Source organism: Nuphar pumila, chromosome 10, assembly GCF_984573655.1.
Source record: "Nuphar pumila chromosome 10, dmNupPumi1.hap1.1, whole genome shotgun sequence".
In the NCBI taxonomy this organism is placed as follows: Eukaryota; Viridiplantae; Streptophyta; class Magnoliopsida; order Nymphaeales; family Nymphaeaceae; genus Nuphar; species Nuphar pumila.
This window is the reverse complement of record NC_143258.1, coordinates 93,300,797-93,317,583: the sequence shown is the minus strand read 5'-3', so window position 1 is coordinate 93,317,583 and position 16,787 is coordinate 93,300,797. Positions and strand designations below refer to the sequence as shown.

Here is a 16,787-nt window from a genome sequence, read left to right as displayed (position 1 = left end):
TGATATTTTGGTGAAAATGACTCATATGTCACAAATTTTTCAGGAACTTTTTGTAATGAAAAGGGGGAGTGGCGGAAGCACCAACAAAGCAAATCACTCTTTAAAAGTGATTCCAAGAGCCAAGAACACAAACACTAAAAGTGTATACAAAAACCCACAAAAGGGAAAAATGACCAAAAGTCATAAGTTGGATATTATTGAAGAAGGAAAAAAGAGGGTGAACAACCCATGCAATACAAGAGGAAAACCTCCTCTATTTATAGAGGAGGGAGCAATGAAGAAGGGACCACAAGGGGCTCCCATGTAGTCGTTGGGAGCCCCAACGGTCATAAATATGACCGTTGGGGCCCCAACGACTACATGTGTGGGGCCCTTGTGGTCTTACAAAAAGGTAAAAATAAAAAAGAAAAAAAGAAAAGGAAAAAAGAAAAAAGGAAGAAAAGAAAAATAGAAAAAGAAAAAAGGGGTTACATGGGGATTTACCAAAATACCCCTATCGGGTATTTTGAGAATAAAAAAAGGAAAAACTATATATATATACTTATATATCTACGTATGTATATATATATATAAGTATATGTATATATATATATATATATATATATATATTTATATATACATAATTTAACACGCCCCCTCAAACTTTACGGGGAGAAGACCGAAAGTTTGCCAAGAAGAAACATAAATTGTGGAGTTGGGAGCACTTTTGTGAAGAAGTCAGCCAGTTGATATTCTGAAGTGACGTATGGTAATATGATAGTTTCTCTGAGGTATTCATCTCGAACGTAGTGGCAATCCATCTCGATATGCTTGGTCCGTTCGTGAAACGTATGGTTGCTTGCAATGTAGATCGCACTTTTGTTATCACAGCAAAGCTTGGTGGGTGAGGAAATGAGGACACCCATGTCACCAAGGAGCCCTCTGAGCCACACGATTTCTATTGTTGTCATTGCCATAGCCCGATATTCAGCTTCAGTGGATGATAGTGAGACCTTTTGCTGCTTCTTGCATCTCCACGAGATGAGAGATTCACCTAAAAAAATGCAAAGACTAGTAGTTGAGATACGATCATTGGGATTTCCTCCCCAGTCAGCATCAGTAAAAGCAGTTAATTCAAGAGATGAGGAAGAGGATAAAAAGAGTCCCTTGGAGATGGTATTTTTGATGTATCGCACAATTCTCATTACAGCCGCCATATGAACTGTAGTAGGTGCATGCTGAAACTGGCTTGCAGCATGAACCACATGAGCTATGTCTGGACGGGTGATGGATAAGTAGGTGAGAGTTCCAATTAATTGACGATAGGGAGTTGGGTAAACATTCAACTAAAAGTGTGAAAAACTTTTCTATCCTTTGGCTTCAAGATGTGAATCCTCTTCAAATAAGAATAGATTCAAAGCAATTGAGTGATATGAATGGCTAGACACCTTACAAGTAAAATTATGTACTTGGCCACATAGACACATTATCACTACCATGGACATAGTATTGTGATCCTTAAATATTTTTTTTTTCAAATTTGTTCTTTAGATTGTAATCAAATAATAATGAAGAGTACAAGGAATACAAGAGCGCTATAATCCAATAAAACACGCCACTAAGGGCAATACAATGTCACTAAGGAAAAGCAACACATAAAAAATATATATTTTATTGATAAATAATGCTCACAACCAGTGTTATCAAAAACGCGCCTTGAGGCACAAAGGGCCGCTCCTCAAGGGCGCAAAAGGCTCACCTCGCCCTGAGGCGCGACCCTTTGTGCCTCAAGGTGCAAGCCTGAGGCGCAAAAAAAAATTGTTTTTTTTAACAAGACTTCTGAGACATAATCAAAAAGATTTTTGTAGGTTAATCTCATATATTTTCCAGTTATTTTAGTTATGTAATAAGTTTCTTAGTATATTACTATATTTTAACTTTTGTTGGTTAATCGCGTATATTTTTCAGTTATTTCAGTCATGTAATTAGTTTCTTAATATATTTTAACTTTTTTTGGTTAATTTTATATATTTTTCAGTTATGTAATCAGTTTTTTAGTTACTTTTATATGTTAATCTCATATTTTTTAGAATAATCTCATATATTTTAACTTTTGTAGGTTAATCTCATATATTTTTCAGTTATTCCAGTTATGTAATCAGTTTCTTAGTATATTTTAACTTTTGTTGGTTAATCTCATATATTTTCCAGTTATGTAATCAGTTTTTAGTTACTTTTATATGTTAATCTCATATTTTTTGAAATAATCTCATATATTTTAACTTTTGTAGGTTAATCTCATATATTTTCCAGTTATTTAAGTTATGTAATCAGTTTCTTAGTATATTTTAACTTTTGTTGGTTAATCTCATATATTTTCCAGTTATATAAACGGTTTCTTAGTATATTTTTTCTTTTATTGGTTAATCTCATATATTTTCCAGTTATGTAATCATTTTTTAGTTACTTTTATATGTTAATCTCATATTTTTTAGAATAATCTCATATATTTTAACTTTTGTAGGTTAATCTCATATATTTTCCAGTTATTTCAGTTATGTAATAAGTTTCTTAGTATATTTTAACTTTTTTTGGTTAATCTCATATATTTTTCAATTATATAATCAGTTTTTAGTTACTTTTATATGTTAATCTCATATTTTTTAGTACTTATTTGAGATTTTCTATTTTTTATTGGTTGTTATTTCATCAATAAAGCATTTCTTTATTTATTTGTATTTTTAGATATTTTTATAATTTTTTAAAAGTTTTCAAATTTTTTTGAGGCTTACGCTTTACGCTTCGAGGCTTATGCCTCGCCTCGGTTTTTGGTGGAGCGCCTCGCTACGCCTCAACGCTTTTCACAACACTGCTCACAACCCATACATATACACAAAGAGTATAGCCCCCCAAAATTTCTAACTTGAAAATTTAGAATAATATATATTTTTTCTTTGTAAATGATTAATGATCCTTTAAATCAAATCGATAACACAAAAAAAATATTTGGTTGATCTAAGTTAGCCAATCTTGGGAAAGTTACAGGCAAACACACAACTGTAACTGTTTGGATACCAAACTTATTGGACTTGGGTCTAAACCCCCACACACCAAGTCTAACAGAGAATTCTGAATCCAAATATATTCATTTCAAACCAAACTTAAACCATAATTGAATTGAAAATTGTTAAACATCAAAAGTTAACATTCCCCAAAAATTGAAATAGTTCAGACATCAAAATAAGACCAAGAACGAAAAAGAAAGACAGAATATGGTTCTTGGACTTCGCTACACCATCACCCCATTGCCTACAACATCTACCCATCGCCTAAAAAAATGTTAAGATACAAGGGGTTAGACTTATCAATTCTGGTAGGTTAACAATAGTAGGTTAACAGTAACCCCACAATACTTGCATACATACATAACAACAACTCTATCATAGCATATACATGTTTATGCAAACGTAACATTCACTTATGAGACACAATCATAGACAAGATGTACAATTCCAATTCAATAAGAATGACACCAATCATTCAGAAGGATATTAATAACATGCAATATTCTCAAGATATGCAAATAACAAATCCGAAGTGTTTGCATTATTAGGGCATGTTTTTAGTTTAGCAGAAAGGAAACTAATCTTTGTATAAGGTCTTTGTTTCACTTTATTACTCGTTCCATCGGGTGCTTGCGGAACTACTCATGACAGAAGAGATAAACATCGGGTGTTTATTATGTTGTCTTTTATTGTTCCCGAGTGTCTAACTGAATCAAAAACCAAATGTGGGCGGTCAATGACCAGAAAGAATCCTCGCATAGGTATCATATATACCAGGATTTATCCTATATTAAGTGCAGTAGTCATGGGAATCTATCACCTAGGAAAAAATTTGGTAGTTTCAGATCTTCTACCTCCCGAGGACTAGAGACTAAGCGAGCCGCAATTCAACAATACTCTCACTTAACATTTTAACAACAGGGTCACTCGGAGTTGTACCGCCTACCTTCTCCAAGGTAGACCATAGATCTAAATGGGTTACTAGGACCTTTTTATTATAGGGTTTATATTTCACCAAGTGTAGCTAATTCCAATAGGCCACACACTCGCTACCCATTCCGGGTAGATGCATTATTCATTATTTTGATGTGTTCCTAACCCATTTAGTGTGCTCTGGTGCCTTTAATCATTGAACATCTCACTCGTGAAGGTGGATCAATTATTTTATGTGTGCATGTATCATTCAGAATGATACATTATTCATACCTCTTGGGTTCTCATCAACCTGAGCAACATGTACAATTAAATCACGTCACATTCATATAACATTAAGGCACTCTACAAGCTCTAATATGAGCAATCAAATAGTGCAAGCTTGGAATGCACAAGTCTAATGATGAGCAAGTTAGGTCATGTTTGCTTCATAGGACCTCATCTCCTTCTATAAGTGAGGCTCTTGCTCAAATTTGCGAAGAGGAAACAAGACTTGGAATGCACAAGTCTAATGATGAGGTCCTTGCCATGGCAAGACCCAAAAATTTTGTAAAAACATATAAACCACATCACTTTATGAGGAAATTCAATGGAGAAGTGTTAAAATGTATATATATATATAATAATAATATTATATATATATATATATAAATATATTTTTCATTTCTTTCTTTTCTATAACTTTTTTTCCTTTATTTTTATTTTTTGTCTTTATGTCATCTAGTTCAATTTGAACTAGAATGACAGTTGCTAGTCAAGTCCTGTCCAGACTTGACTAGCAATAGAGTTGTTGGACACAGTCCAACGGCTCTATTTAGAGCTGTTGGACTGTGTCCAACAGCTCTATTAAGTCCTCCTCTTTCAGCTGTGTATATAAAGGGGTGCAACCCCTCTTGTATTGAATTCCAATGCTTCTTAAGCAATTGGTTTTTCATATCAATAAAGAATACCTTTTTATTTTTATTTTGTTTCCAGTTATACCCTTTTTAAGGGGTATGCTTTAGTGTCATTCTTGTCACTTTCCCTTATGAATCTAAGCTTGTGTTTCAAAGATCCCTATTTCATTTCATGGTATCAGAGCCGCGGAAGTACTAGATCTTGAGGAAAAGTTGCCTCGGTTTTCGTGCCCAGTTGCAAAAGTGTTCGCCACTTGAAGAGAAGTGTTTTATCACTTCGTTGGGGGAAGATTTCACATCTTGTTGTATTGTATTTTCTTCTTTCTTTTTCATTTCTCTTCTTATTTCTCTTTTATCCCTATTCCTTTTCTCCTTGTAATCAATGGATGACAATGATAAAGTCACCATCATGTCTATGAAACTAAGCGATACGAACTGTGTAACATGGGGTTCAATCATGAAGCACCATATATGGGGAAAAGGCCTATGGGGGATTGTGGATGGTTTCGATTCGGAACCTAAGCTATCTCTAACTAAAAATGAGGGAGATAAAGAGGTCCTTCTATCGGAAGAAGAGAAAATCAAGGCTCTTGCCTCATACGTGAAGAAATAGAAAGAATGAAGAATATCTCATGCAAAGATAATGTCATGACTTATCACTAGCGTTACATTAAAAAATGCTAAGTCTTGCCAAATTTGGTCATGCCGATAAGGCATGAGAATACCTTAAGAATATGTATTCCCTCAAAGATATTGCACACGTGTGTAACCTCCAAGAAAAAGTTTGAATGATGACACAAGGAGACAAAACTAAATTTGCCTTAAGAGCATCATGGCATTCTCTTTGATTAAAAAAAAGGATTATTAACGATATGATTTATCTTTGGCTCTTCACTGACAAATTCTGTGGAATGTTGTTAGTTTATCATCTCCACATTAGTTCTGCTCTTGTGATTTTTTCCCTGCTGGTTATGATTCAGTTTGTGTTGTTCTCTGGTACACAGTAGTTGTTTACACAAAAGCAAAATTGTGACACTTGATATTTCAGGTAACTGTAAAACTTATGCTGAGAGAGTGGCAGTTTGCTGATGATTCCCGTAATTTAGACACTTTCACGCCAATCAATTCTGGAAATACCATAGATGGCTTAAGGGTCCTGTCAGTAACAGGTATGAAACTGAAGGTCACTGTACTAGAGGGACGGAATCTTGCAGCAAAGGGCACATTAGGAATGAGTAATCCATATGTCAAACTACAGTATGGCAAGGTTGCTTTGATTTTAACATTAATGAAGATCTTCATTTCAAGATAATGCAGCAACTTGTGCTTTGCATTTATTATTACATTTTGAAGTTGATGGCTAATTATATCTTTTACTATGTTGATGCATATCAGGCTCATTTCAAAACAAAGACAGTTTCTCATGACATAAATCCCATATGGAATCAGTCGTTTGTGTTTAATGAGATTGGGGGTGGTGAATATCTTAAGGTAAAATGCTATAGTTCTGATGTATTTGGAGATGATAGCATTGGAAGCGCACAAATAAACTTGGAAGGTCTCATTGGAAAGTCAACAAGGGATATTTGGATCCCTCTTGAAAAAGTTAACACAGGGGAATTGAGACTGCAGATTGAAACAGTAAAAATCAGAGACTCTGGAGATTCACAGGTTGACTAGACCTTGCATAGTATATTTTTGTGCAAACAATTGAGTTCTAAATAAACACAATGCCTATAATATTTTGATTCTGTTGTCTGAGTTCTAGTTTTTCATGAATAATATTCAAATTCCTGTCTTCCACGGGTTTTCTAATGAAAGTGACCCATGTAATGCAATTTTTGCTTTGTAGTGCAATTAAAATCTATACTGATGCATTTATTTCATTTATAGAGTAGAATCTGTGCATCAGAGGCTGGTTCGATTGAGCTTGTTCTCATTGAAGCAAAAGACCTTGTTGCTGCTGATTTAAGTGGGACCAGTGATCCATATGTCAAAATCCATTGTGGGAACATAGAAAGGAAATCTAAGGTTTGTATAGTGCATTTCATCTGCAATAAATAATTGTAGTCAATCGTAATGGTATAAATGACCAATTCCAGTGTAGGATGCTTAATGTATTTAAGCTACATTTCACTGGATATGGAAAAATCCATACCTTGATACTTCACTTGGAAAGTTTGTCTTGTTTCATTCTTTTATTTTAAAATGTAGCATTTGCTTATTTTGATCTTTAGATTTGTCATGAATCATGATTGAATGCTGTGGGACCTTATGTAGATTTTTATGTGTAAACTGTTAAGCTTATAAGTTTCTTCATACATGAAAAAAAAAGTCTACAATGGGATAAAATAAATAAAAGTTTTAATTTATTCACATTTTGATACAAATTTATAACTGTATGCGGAAATGCATCTTCTGATTTGGGGAGGTCAATAGGTGCTTCTGAATTTTGTGCAACTGGCAACATGAAGATTTAACTGTTGAGGTTAACATGGCACACCTTATTACTATTGTTTAGGTCAAATAGCATCATGCGTAGTGTATCACCTATTGCAATTTTATACAACTGTATATTACTAAATAAATACTGATAGCATCCATTAATTGCATCTCATCCAAACATCTTTGTATGTGTTTCCTCTGCCTGATACTATTTGTGAAATACAGGTTGTTCACAAAACACTTAATCCTCGATGGAACCAAAAGTTTGAGTTACCTGATACTAAAAGTCACCTAGAGCTGCATGTAAAAGGCCATAATGCCGTCCTTCCTTCATCAAACTTAGGGAAGTGCATCATTGAACATAATAGTTTACTTCCAAACATAACAGTTGACAAATGGATTCCTCTTCAAGGAGATGAAACTGGAGAAATACATGTGCAAATTACTAGAAAAGTGCATGACCAACAAATGAAAACTCCCACTGGACATGATGTTCCAGTATTCAATCAGGCAATCCAAATGTCTCTGAAGGTAAACTTTTATTTGAAATTCAAGGTAGAAATATTACATATGCCTAATTGCATTTTTTTTCTGCTTCTCAATTTTTTGTTATGTATGTTGTTCTTCAATAGCTATTCCGAAATGTGAGTGTATCTCTTAATCTTTGCTTCTAATGCTACCTATGATTCTACATGTCTAATGTTTCCAGAAATTCTTACTACAAATGAAATTTATTTTAGCAAAGGAAACTGCATTTTTATTACTTTAAATCTGATAAATGAAAATATGCCCAAGTCCATTTTTGTTCCCATATTTCATTTTACTCGAGTGATACAAAATTGTGAGGTTTGTCTCTGTGCCTTTTTTTGAAACCAATACTTACTATTCTCCCACTGGCACTTCTTTTTGTCCTTTATTTATTTTTTGCTAGTACCAGTGCATGAATAATTTCATGCACTTGGATAGAACCACTGACATCTGTACCATACTATCAAGATGTCACAGGCCACAATATTTTAATGTGACCCCCCCCCCCCCCCCAAAAAAAAAAAAAACATGTATCCTGTTAAGAGCCCTAACAATATCAAGTGCTATGACTAGGTACATTATCCCTGCTTGCCTTTTAAGATTTCGGTTGCAAGAGAAAGGTTCTCCTTAGTCACCTCATTTGTTGAACACTGACTGGTTTAGCTAAAAGTTCAACCTTTCTGCTGCTCAATTGCTGGATGTTGTGCATTTCATTTACTTGGAGCAGCCGTATGGAGTGTAAGAAAATGTGGGAGTTGACTCCTTAAAATTGTCATTTAAATTGGGAATTAGCTTATAGAACATGCCAATATAAAACAGTCAACAAAAAATTGAACTGTAAAAGATCCTGTAACTTTGGAAGTTTTGCACCAATGACTTATTGTTAAATAGCCATACACTATCGATATAGGTTTGAACAGAACATTCACACAAAACAAAAGCAATTTAACATGGTTCGGCTTTGAAGCCTACATCCATGGTCGATAGAACTCTCTTACTCTCTCTCTAGTTTTTCACACTTAGAGAGAAGAGTTCTTTTCTATTAAAATAGCAAGAGGAGGTTTTGGATATATTTGATCCTTTCACAACCAACACTTATTAGGATTCTTATGAGTTGGTTTAACGTGGATAAGGGTGAAGTTGTTAGCTTCACCTTTACATTTGATCTTATCACAACTTATGGGTCTGTCATCGTTACATTTGGATTGAGATCTCTCATCTTGACATTTGGATTGACCTTCATGATTGGATCCACTGCCTTCACTAGTGGACTCGGGTCCTATTCCTTCAACAAGCCCCTCAAGCTAATCTCCCAGAGATTGAGCTTGTTTCTTAAATACTTGAATTGTGGTCCCGCTGATCATGCATATTTTACGCATATTTTTTATATATTCTTATGCATGATCTTGTGCATATTTAATGTTTAAATGCCCATGTTTAGTTGTTTTGCGTGTGTTTTCTGGTAGGAAAACTTTGGTTCAAATTTCACGAGAAACGAAGCTAAAACGAGCAATCTGGAGTAGTTTAGAGGTATTCAGATCAAATCCCGAGGTATCAGTCAAAATCCAAAATTTGAGATCTGATCCATTCTTTAAAGGGCCTAAGATATCTAAATACCCCTAGTGGGGCGTCAACCACCTTTTAGAATTAGTGTAAGTTCTAACATTGTTTTAGAAAATAGTTGTTGAGTTAAGGTGTTTTGAAAATTTTGAAAAACAAGCATTTCTTTAATAATTTTGCAAAACTACCTATCTAACCCTAGAATAGTTTATTTAAGCTATGATGGGACGTGTGAGAGGCGTCTTTGCCTCGAAATTGCTGCCCCCTCCTTCTTCCTCTTTCCCCTTTCTTACCCAAGGTGCTGCCATATCATACTCGATTTTCACGCCATCGGAGCTTCCTCTCCAGCCTAGATGGTGGTCGATTCCTTCTTTCTCCCTAGACGGTATCCTCTTTTCTTCCGCACACTTCTCTCATATTCGTTGCTCGACAAAGAAGGCGATGTGCATTTGAGGGAATGGTAAACTTTGTGGATTTCAACTCGGAAGGAAGGCAGCCACTTGCGTGAATAGGTATAGACCACTCTCTTCTCCCCCAAGCTTCTTGGTGATGTTGAAAGATACATTCTTTCCTACCCTCTCTTTAGTTCAGGTGCATATAGATTAGGGATTTTTACATTTATTTCAGCATTAAAGTCAAATTTTATTTTTGTTAAAACCTGTTTTTGAAAATCGGCAGCTAGGGCAACCATTCGACCCAACCCAATTTGCCGACCAGGTTTGATCAGCCGCAAACGGTCGGCCAAACCTGGTTTGCGTTATTTTTTTGGTTAGTTTTAGTGGTCGGCTGTTAGTTTTTGTAATGAAATGGTAGGCTCCACGAATGCACTTGAATCTACTCAAAAGGAAGTATCTAAAAGATACTTTAGACAAGACCCATAAAAGGGTATAAATAGAAAAGCATAAAAATAAATAACACTTTATTTAAGAGAGCAGAATGCTTACAAAACATTTAGAGGAATGAATTACACAAGGGGATGCACCCCTATTTATACAAGAGTATTAAGGAGAGCTCATAAGGAGCTCTCCCTTTCTAGCTATTGGAACTAGTCCAACGGCTAGAATTCTAGCCGTTGGACTAGTTCCAACAGCTAGAAAGTTGGTCAAGTTCCAACCGGAACTTGACCAAACTAGATGTATCTAGTTCTAATAGAACTAGATACCAAAAACAAAAAGAAAAATTACAAAAAATAAAAAAGTATAAATACAAAAATATATAATAATATTATTATTATTATATATGTGTTTTTTACATTTTAACACTTCCTCTCAAACTTTATGATACAATGAGCGAAAGTTTGTCTAAGAGGAAGTGAAATCTGGGAGTCGCAAGAGGCTTGGTGAAGAAGTCTGCTAATTGGCATTCTGACGTAACATATGACAGATCAATGGTTCCATGCAAGTACTCCTCTCTGACATAGTGACAATCCATCTCAATGTGTTTGGTGTGCTCATGGAAAGTCCGGTTGCTTGCGATGTAGATTGCACTCTTGTTGTCCCAACACATTCGTGAGGCCTATGTTGCTTCAGCTCCCATATCAGCGAGCAGTCGCCTGAGCAAAACAATTTCCATTGTGGTGGTTGTCATGGCTCTATATTCAACTTCAGTGGAGGAAAGAGAAACCTTTTGTTGCTTCTTGCACCTCTATGATATTAGAGATTCACCTAAAAATACACAGAAACCAGTGGTTGAGTGACTATTATTAGGATCACCTCCCCAGTCAACATCATTATAAGCAATTAAATCTAATGGTAACGATGTAGACAAGAAGAGTCCTCGTGAGAGAGAACTCTTTAAATATCTAATAATACGTAAAACCGCTCCCATGTGAATAAAAGTGGGAGCATGTTGAAACTGGCTAGCTGTGTGTACAACATGTGCTATGTCTGATTGAGTGATGAAGAGATGGAAAGTGCTCCAACAAGTTGTCTGAAAGGAGTGGGATCATCAAGACACTCTCCATCATCAATTTTCATTTTAACATTGACCACTTCTGGAGTGTCTACCTTATCATCTGTAACGCCAAACCTGAAAACAATATCAAAAGCAAATTTAGATTGAGATATCAAATACCCATGAGGGGAATAAGCAATTTCTATTCCTAAAAAATATCTCAATAATCCTAAATCCGACATTTCAAAATGAGTTTTAAGAAGAGTTTTGATATTGGTAACTCATTGTTTGTCGCCTCTAGTGATGATCATATCATCCACATAAAGAAGAAGGATGATGATATATGCATCAGATTGCTTAATAAACAAGACAATGTCAGTCAAACAAGAATGAAATCCAATATCAGTCATAACATAACTAAATCTGTCATACCAGGCTTTTGGTGCCTATTTGAGGCCATAAAGGGCCTTCTCAAGATGAAGTGTTTTATCTTTAGGAATACTAATACCAGACGGAGCTTTCATGTAGACTTTTTCAACAAGACTCTCATTTATGAAAACATTTTTGACATTGATTTGAAATATAGACCATTTTTTTATAGAAGCCACAGCAATTAAAGTTCTAACAGTGGTCATACGGGCCACATGGGCAAAGGTTTCTTCGTAGTCAATGCCATACTCTTGAGCATAACCTTTGGCTACGAGTCGTGCCTTATATCTTTCTAGGGTCCCATCACTTTTGGTTTTGACTTTATAGACTCATCTACAACCCATAGGTTTCTTTCCGAGAGGAAGGTCTTGAATGAACCAAGTGTTGGCTTTCTCTAATGCATTCAATTATGTTTTCATAGCTTCAACCCATTCTTTATGGTTTTTGGCTTCAGAATAGGAAGAAGGTTCAACATAGGATTGGATTAATGCAAGGGTTGCCCTATACGAGGGTGAAAAAGATTCGTAAGAGAATTTTTTTGGGAGGTCGAAAAATTTTAGAATTCCTACGAGGAGGAACTTCAAAAAACCTTTCTAATGCACATGGTGGGTGTTGCTCTCCAACTCTTCTCCTTGAATATTGCAGACCAACATCCCTACTGGTTTGGTCTTCGCTATCATTTTAAAAAATAATAGGACTTTGATCATTGTTGGGTGTGCCTCGCGTTGCGTGTCGGATGCGCGCACCAAGGTATCACTCTCTTGCTCTCACTCCACGCCTTCCTGTACAACACAAACACACAAGCAGTACAAGAGGAAAACTAACTCCTACGCTAAAAAGAACGTAAATGCAGAAATGAACTAAATTCTAGAATATGATACAACTAAATAACAAAAACTACGTGAAATACAATTAAGCTATGTAAGCAAGAAACAAAATGCACTAAATGAATACAAATACGAAATTGAAAACGAAATGACAAGATGCGAAATGCAAATTCAAAACATGAAATAACAAGATTCGAAGAATGCACAAAATTGAAATGCACTATGAGCCTAAAGAAAACAACTAAAAGTACGTAAACTATATGAAATAAAATTGTAAAGTAAAAATTAAAACTAAAGACAACACAAGACTTACGCGTAAATAAGATGCATAATGCAGAAAGAGTTACGCAAAGGCAAAGTATCACGAAGGAAAACAAGACAATGGAAATGAAAATTCAAATGCATCCAAATCAGAACATACGTATACAGGAATTTAAATGAAGCAAGGCAAAAGAATGTAAGCACAGAAAATCAGTGAAATGATGCAGAAATTCAATTGCACATGGATGATATGCAGAGATTAGTTCACATATGCAGCAGTATGGATGCAAATATGACTGCAAAGGTGAAAAACTAAGGCGCAGAAAATGAGACCGATTAAGATATTATGATGCAAATGATGCGGTTATGAACAGCATCTGCTCTGCAGCAGATCAAGTTCAGATGAGATGAATGTTGAATGACTATTGATGCGAATGCAACGGAATGAGATGCAGAGAATGATGTTGTGCTGTGCAGTAAACTGCAATAGATGAAACATTGTGTTAATGTGCATGAATGCTCGGCTGGATGCTAGAGTTATAGATAATCAGAAGATGCAAAATGATCAGATTATGCAGAGTTTGCAGAGTTCCACAGCAAACTCAATAGAGTTTCACAGCAGATTGGATCTGCTACTGCTGATGGAATCACAACAGATATGAGCAGAGCAGCAGATCAGATGCGGATGAGAATGCTCATGAGCAATGCAGATGAAGGCTGAATGATGAATGCCGATGAAGATGAACTAAATATATGTAAACAATGCCAATGAGATGAAATGTGGAGAAGAAATCTGCAGCAGAGACGCTGAAGCAGATTCGACTTCCTACTTGCACAGCATTTCAATCTGAGAACTCCCTGATCAACCAGATCTGAGATCTGGTAAATCCAGAAGTGCTGCTGTGCTAATTCCGGGATGCTGATGACGGTGGAATGCGATGCACAGGTAAGCCGAATCTGGAAATTTCGCAGAAGTGCAGAAATGTTGCTGATTGTGCTGCAATGGTGATGACGATGCAGTGAACAATGAAGATGTATGCAAATGCAAATGCAAATGCAAATGCAAGGGGTTTGCGGAATCAACTAGGTACAAAGGCAATACTAAATGCAGAGGCAGGAATGAGACGATGAAGTAGAAACTACAATACCAACAGTAAAATGTGTGTGATCTATAAATCGAAATGCGATGCTAAAAAATTCTTAAAACAAAATCGATAGAACTGGAACTCAACACAGAAATGCACCACACTACTGTAGAATTAAGAACGGACTAAACGCAGACATGAATAGAGACTCATGCTAATATTTTTTTTTATTTTTGATTTCACTTAGCCGATTCAACTATTCTAACAAGAAATAAAGAAAAGAGGAACGAAGGAGAAGAAGAATGGTAGGAAAGAAAGAGAAGAAGGGAATTAGAGGAAGAACACACTTACCATGGGTTTTGGAAGGGTTGAGAGGAGAGATGGTGGCCTCCACCATATGCGCCGCTGCCGGACTGCACTCCACCAGAACAGGAAGAAAAGGGGGGAGAGAGAGAGAGAGAGAGAGAGAGAGAGAGAGAGAGAGAGAGAGAGAGAGAGAGAGAGAGAGAGAGAGAGAGAGAGGAGCGTTGCATGGGCGGAGACTCCGGATGGGAGAGAAGGAGGAGGAGAGAAGAAGAAGGGTTGAGAGGAGAAGTGGCCTTCTCCTTGCGCCGCTGCCGGACTGAACTTCTACACCAAAAAGAAAGGAAGGAGAAGGTGAAGAAGAGAGAAAGAGAAGGAGAAGAAGAAGAAGAGGGGAAGAAGAGAAGTAAGAGAGGAAGAGAGGAGGCGTTGGCTACAAGGGGGAAAGACAACCCCTCTAAACCCATACGTGGGTTATTTAAAGAGAGGGGATTTTCAAAAACACTCCACTTATTTTCTAAAATTCCTAAAAAAGACTTAAAACGAAAATATTTTCTAAAAACCTACGCTAACTACTAAAACTTTCTAAAAACTCTAACGCCAATTATTTTTTTCTAATCTAACTACTTAAAATCTAAATCCTAAAGAGAATATCTCTAACTAATTCCTAAACGACCTAAATCGCCAATTTTAACTCGCAATTTATGCTTTTTCTGATTTTTACCTTTTTCGCATTTTTTCTTGATGCTAATGATAAATGTGGGAATTTAATGTGATTATTCATCGGATCATGCATGAATTAATATGATAAAATGCTAAAATAAATGAATGATCAATGGCATAATGTAATTTTATGTTGTTATGTAATGGGTATTTTCGTACCCTAATAGTTGTATCAGCACATACTTAATGGAAAGTCAATACCGCATACCCTTATTGGGTTTTCTGCAACCATCGATGCTTCTCTCCCTCTCTACTCCTCTTCTTGTGATTGAATGGTGGAATACCATTTTCTAACATTACCATGGTCACCACTTGTAGATATGGCCGCTCCAAAAAAAAGATGGAGCTTGAGTTTTAAGCACAGTTTGTAGCGCCTCCATTAGTTGAGCTAATGAAAGCAAGCCAATGCACTTGGAGTCGTCTATTTCACTCCTTTTAACTGAAGCAACTCTTTCTTTATGATCATCCTTCTTTCTTTTAGGACAAAAGGCTTAATATGTCCCGGTTAGTAACAATGATAACAAATTATCTTTCCACCTTTTTTATATTCATGATCACCCCTCTTTTCATTCCTCTCATAGTTGTTGGGGTTCATTTCATTCTCATTTTTAACAAAATGAGGAGGTTTGTAGATTCTAGTATGATTTCTAGGCTTTGACATGGCAAGCACGGATTATTCATCTTTTAAAACGGAAGACTTCTTTAATCTATTATCTTTCATAGTCAATTCTTTAAGAGTTTTCACTATGGAAGGAATACCTCTTCTACGAAGGAGAGCCGACTTGGTTCCCTCAAATTCGGGACTAAGCTCGTTAATAAATTGGTAGAAATGCTCCATTTTAATTTGGTTTTCACGGAGTTCTACGTCTTGTGGGCAATGCCACTTTGGCTCAAGAAGAGCCAACTCATCCTAAAGAAGAGAGAGTGCATTGTAGTATTCTCTAATGCTCATCTCTCCTTGAGTCATGCTTCTCACCTTGTTTTAAACATTGCATATGTTTGCAATATCTTTAAGACTATACATGTCTTTAAGATATTTTCATGAATCACTAGCGAAATCAAATTTTGCCAAGCTAGAACATTTGTGGATGTCCACACTATTGATGAGCCATCCAATTATTTTGGAATGACCCATCCTTCAATCTTTTCATTTCTTTTCATAGTCGGAAACGACTTTACCCATTTTCTCTCCTTGAAGTGCAACCTCCTTTCCATTCTCAATTTTCGTAAGAATGAGCTTAGGCTCTTTTTCGGTACCGTCCACCAAACCCCATAGTCCTTTTCCCATATTTTGTATTTTACTATAGATACCCACTGTGAAAGTATCTTCAATAAGATACTAATATCAAGACCTTAATATTCTTGATATTAAACCCACCACGAAAGCACAATAAGAACACTTTAGAACACTTGTGTACAAAAAGCACAACCCACAAATACCTCACAAATGCACAAAGGCATAAAAACAATGGAATCGATTTATTGAGAACTTGGGCTTTGACACAAAGCCATAAGAGAATACAAGGGGAGAGCCCCTATTTATAACCATTCAAAAAGGAGCCTTGGAGGGGCTCCACTCATAGACGTTGGAGCCCCTCCAACGGTCACAAATGTGACCGTTGGAGGGGCCCAACGTCTATTTGAGTGGGCCCCCCAAGGTTCCTTTAAGTACAAAAAAATAAAAAGAAAAATAAAGAAAAAGAAAAACTAAAAAGAAATTACAAACACATTCAAAAAGTGAATGTGCGTAAAATGAAGGAAAAGACGAAACTACCCCTACGACTAAATAAGAAGAAATATATATATTTTATATATATATAATAAGTAGATACATATACATATATATTAATATATGTATTA

The 16,787-nt window shown here is 35.8% G+C and overlaps 1 protein-coding gene across 4 annotated transcripts in view; it reads left to right on the top strand.

Annotated features, from left to right (window-relative positions):
• ATSYTF (C2 domain-containing protein) overlaps nt 1–16,787 on the top strand; it is a 90,973-nt gene that overhangs the window by 71,238 nt on the left and 2,948 nt on the right. For 2 of the 4 annotated variants that reach the window (XM_090019334.1, XM_090019332.1), the window contains 4 exons: nt 5,922–6,140; nt 6,269–6,544; nt 6,767–6,904; nt 7,544–7,873. In XM_090019334.1, coding sequence (XP_089875460.1) covers nt 5,922–6,140; nt 6,269–6,544; nt 6,767–6,904; nt 7,544–7,873 — 963 coding nt within the window. The remainder of the gene's footprint in view (nt 1–5,921; nt 6,141–6,268; nt 6,545–6,766; nt 6,905–7,543; nt 7,874–16,787) is intronic. The other 2 variants (XM_090019333.1, XM_090019335.1) reach the window with 2 other exon arrangements.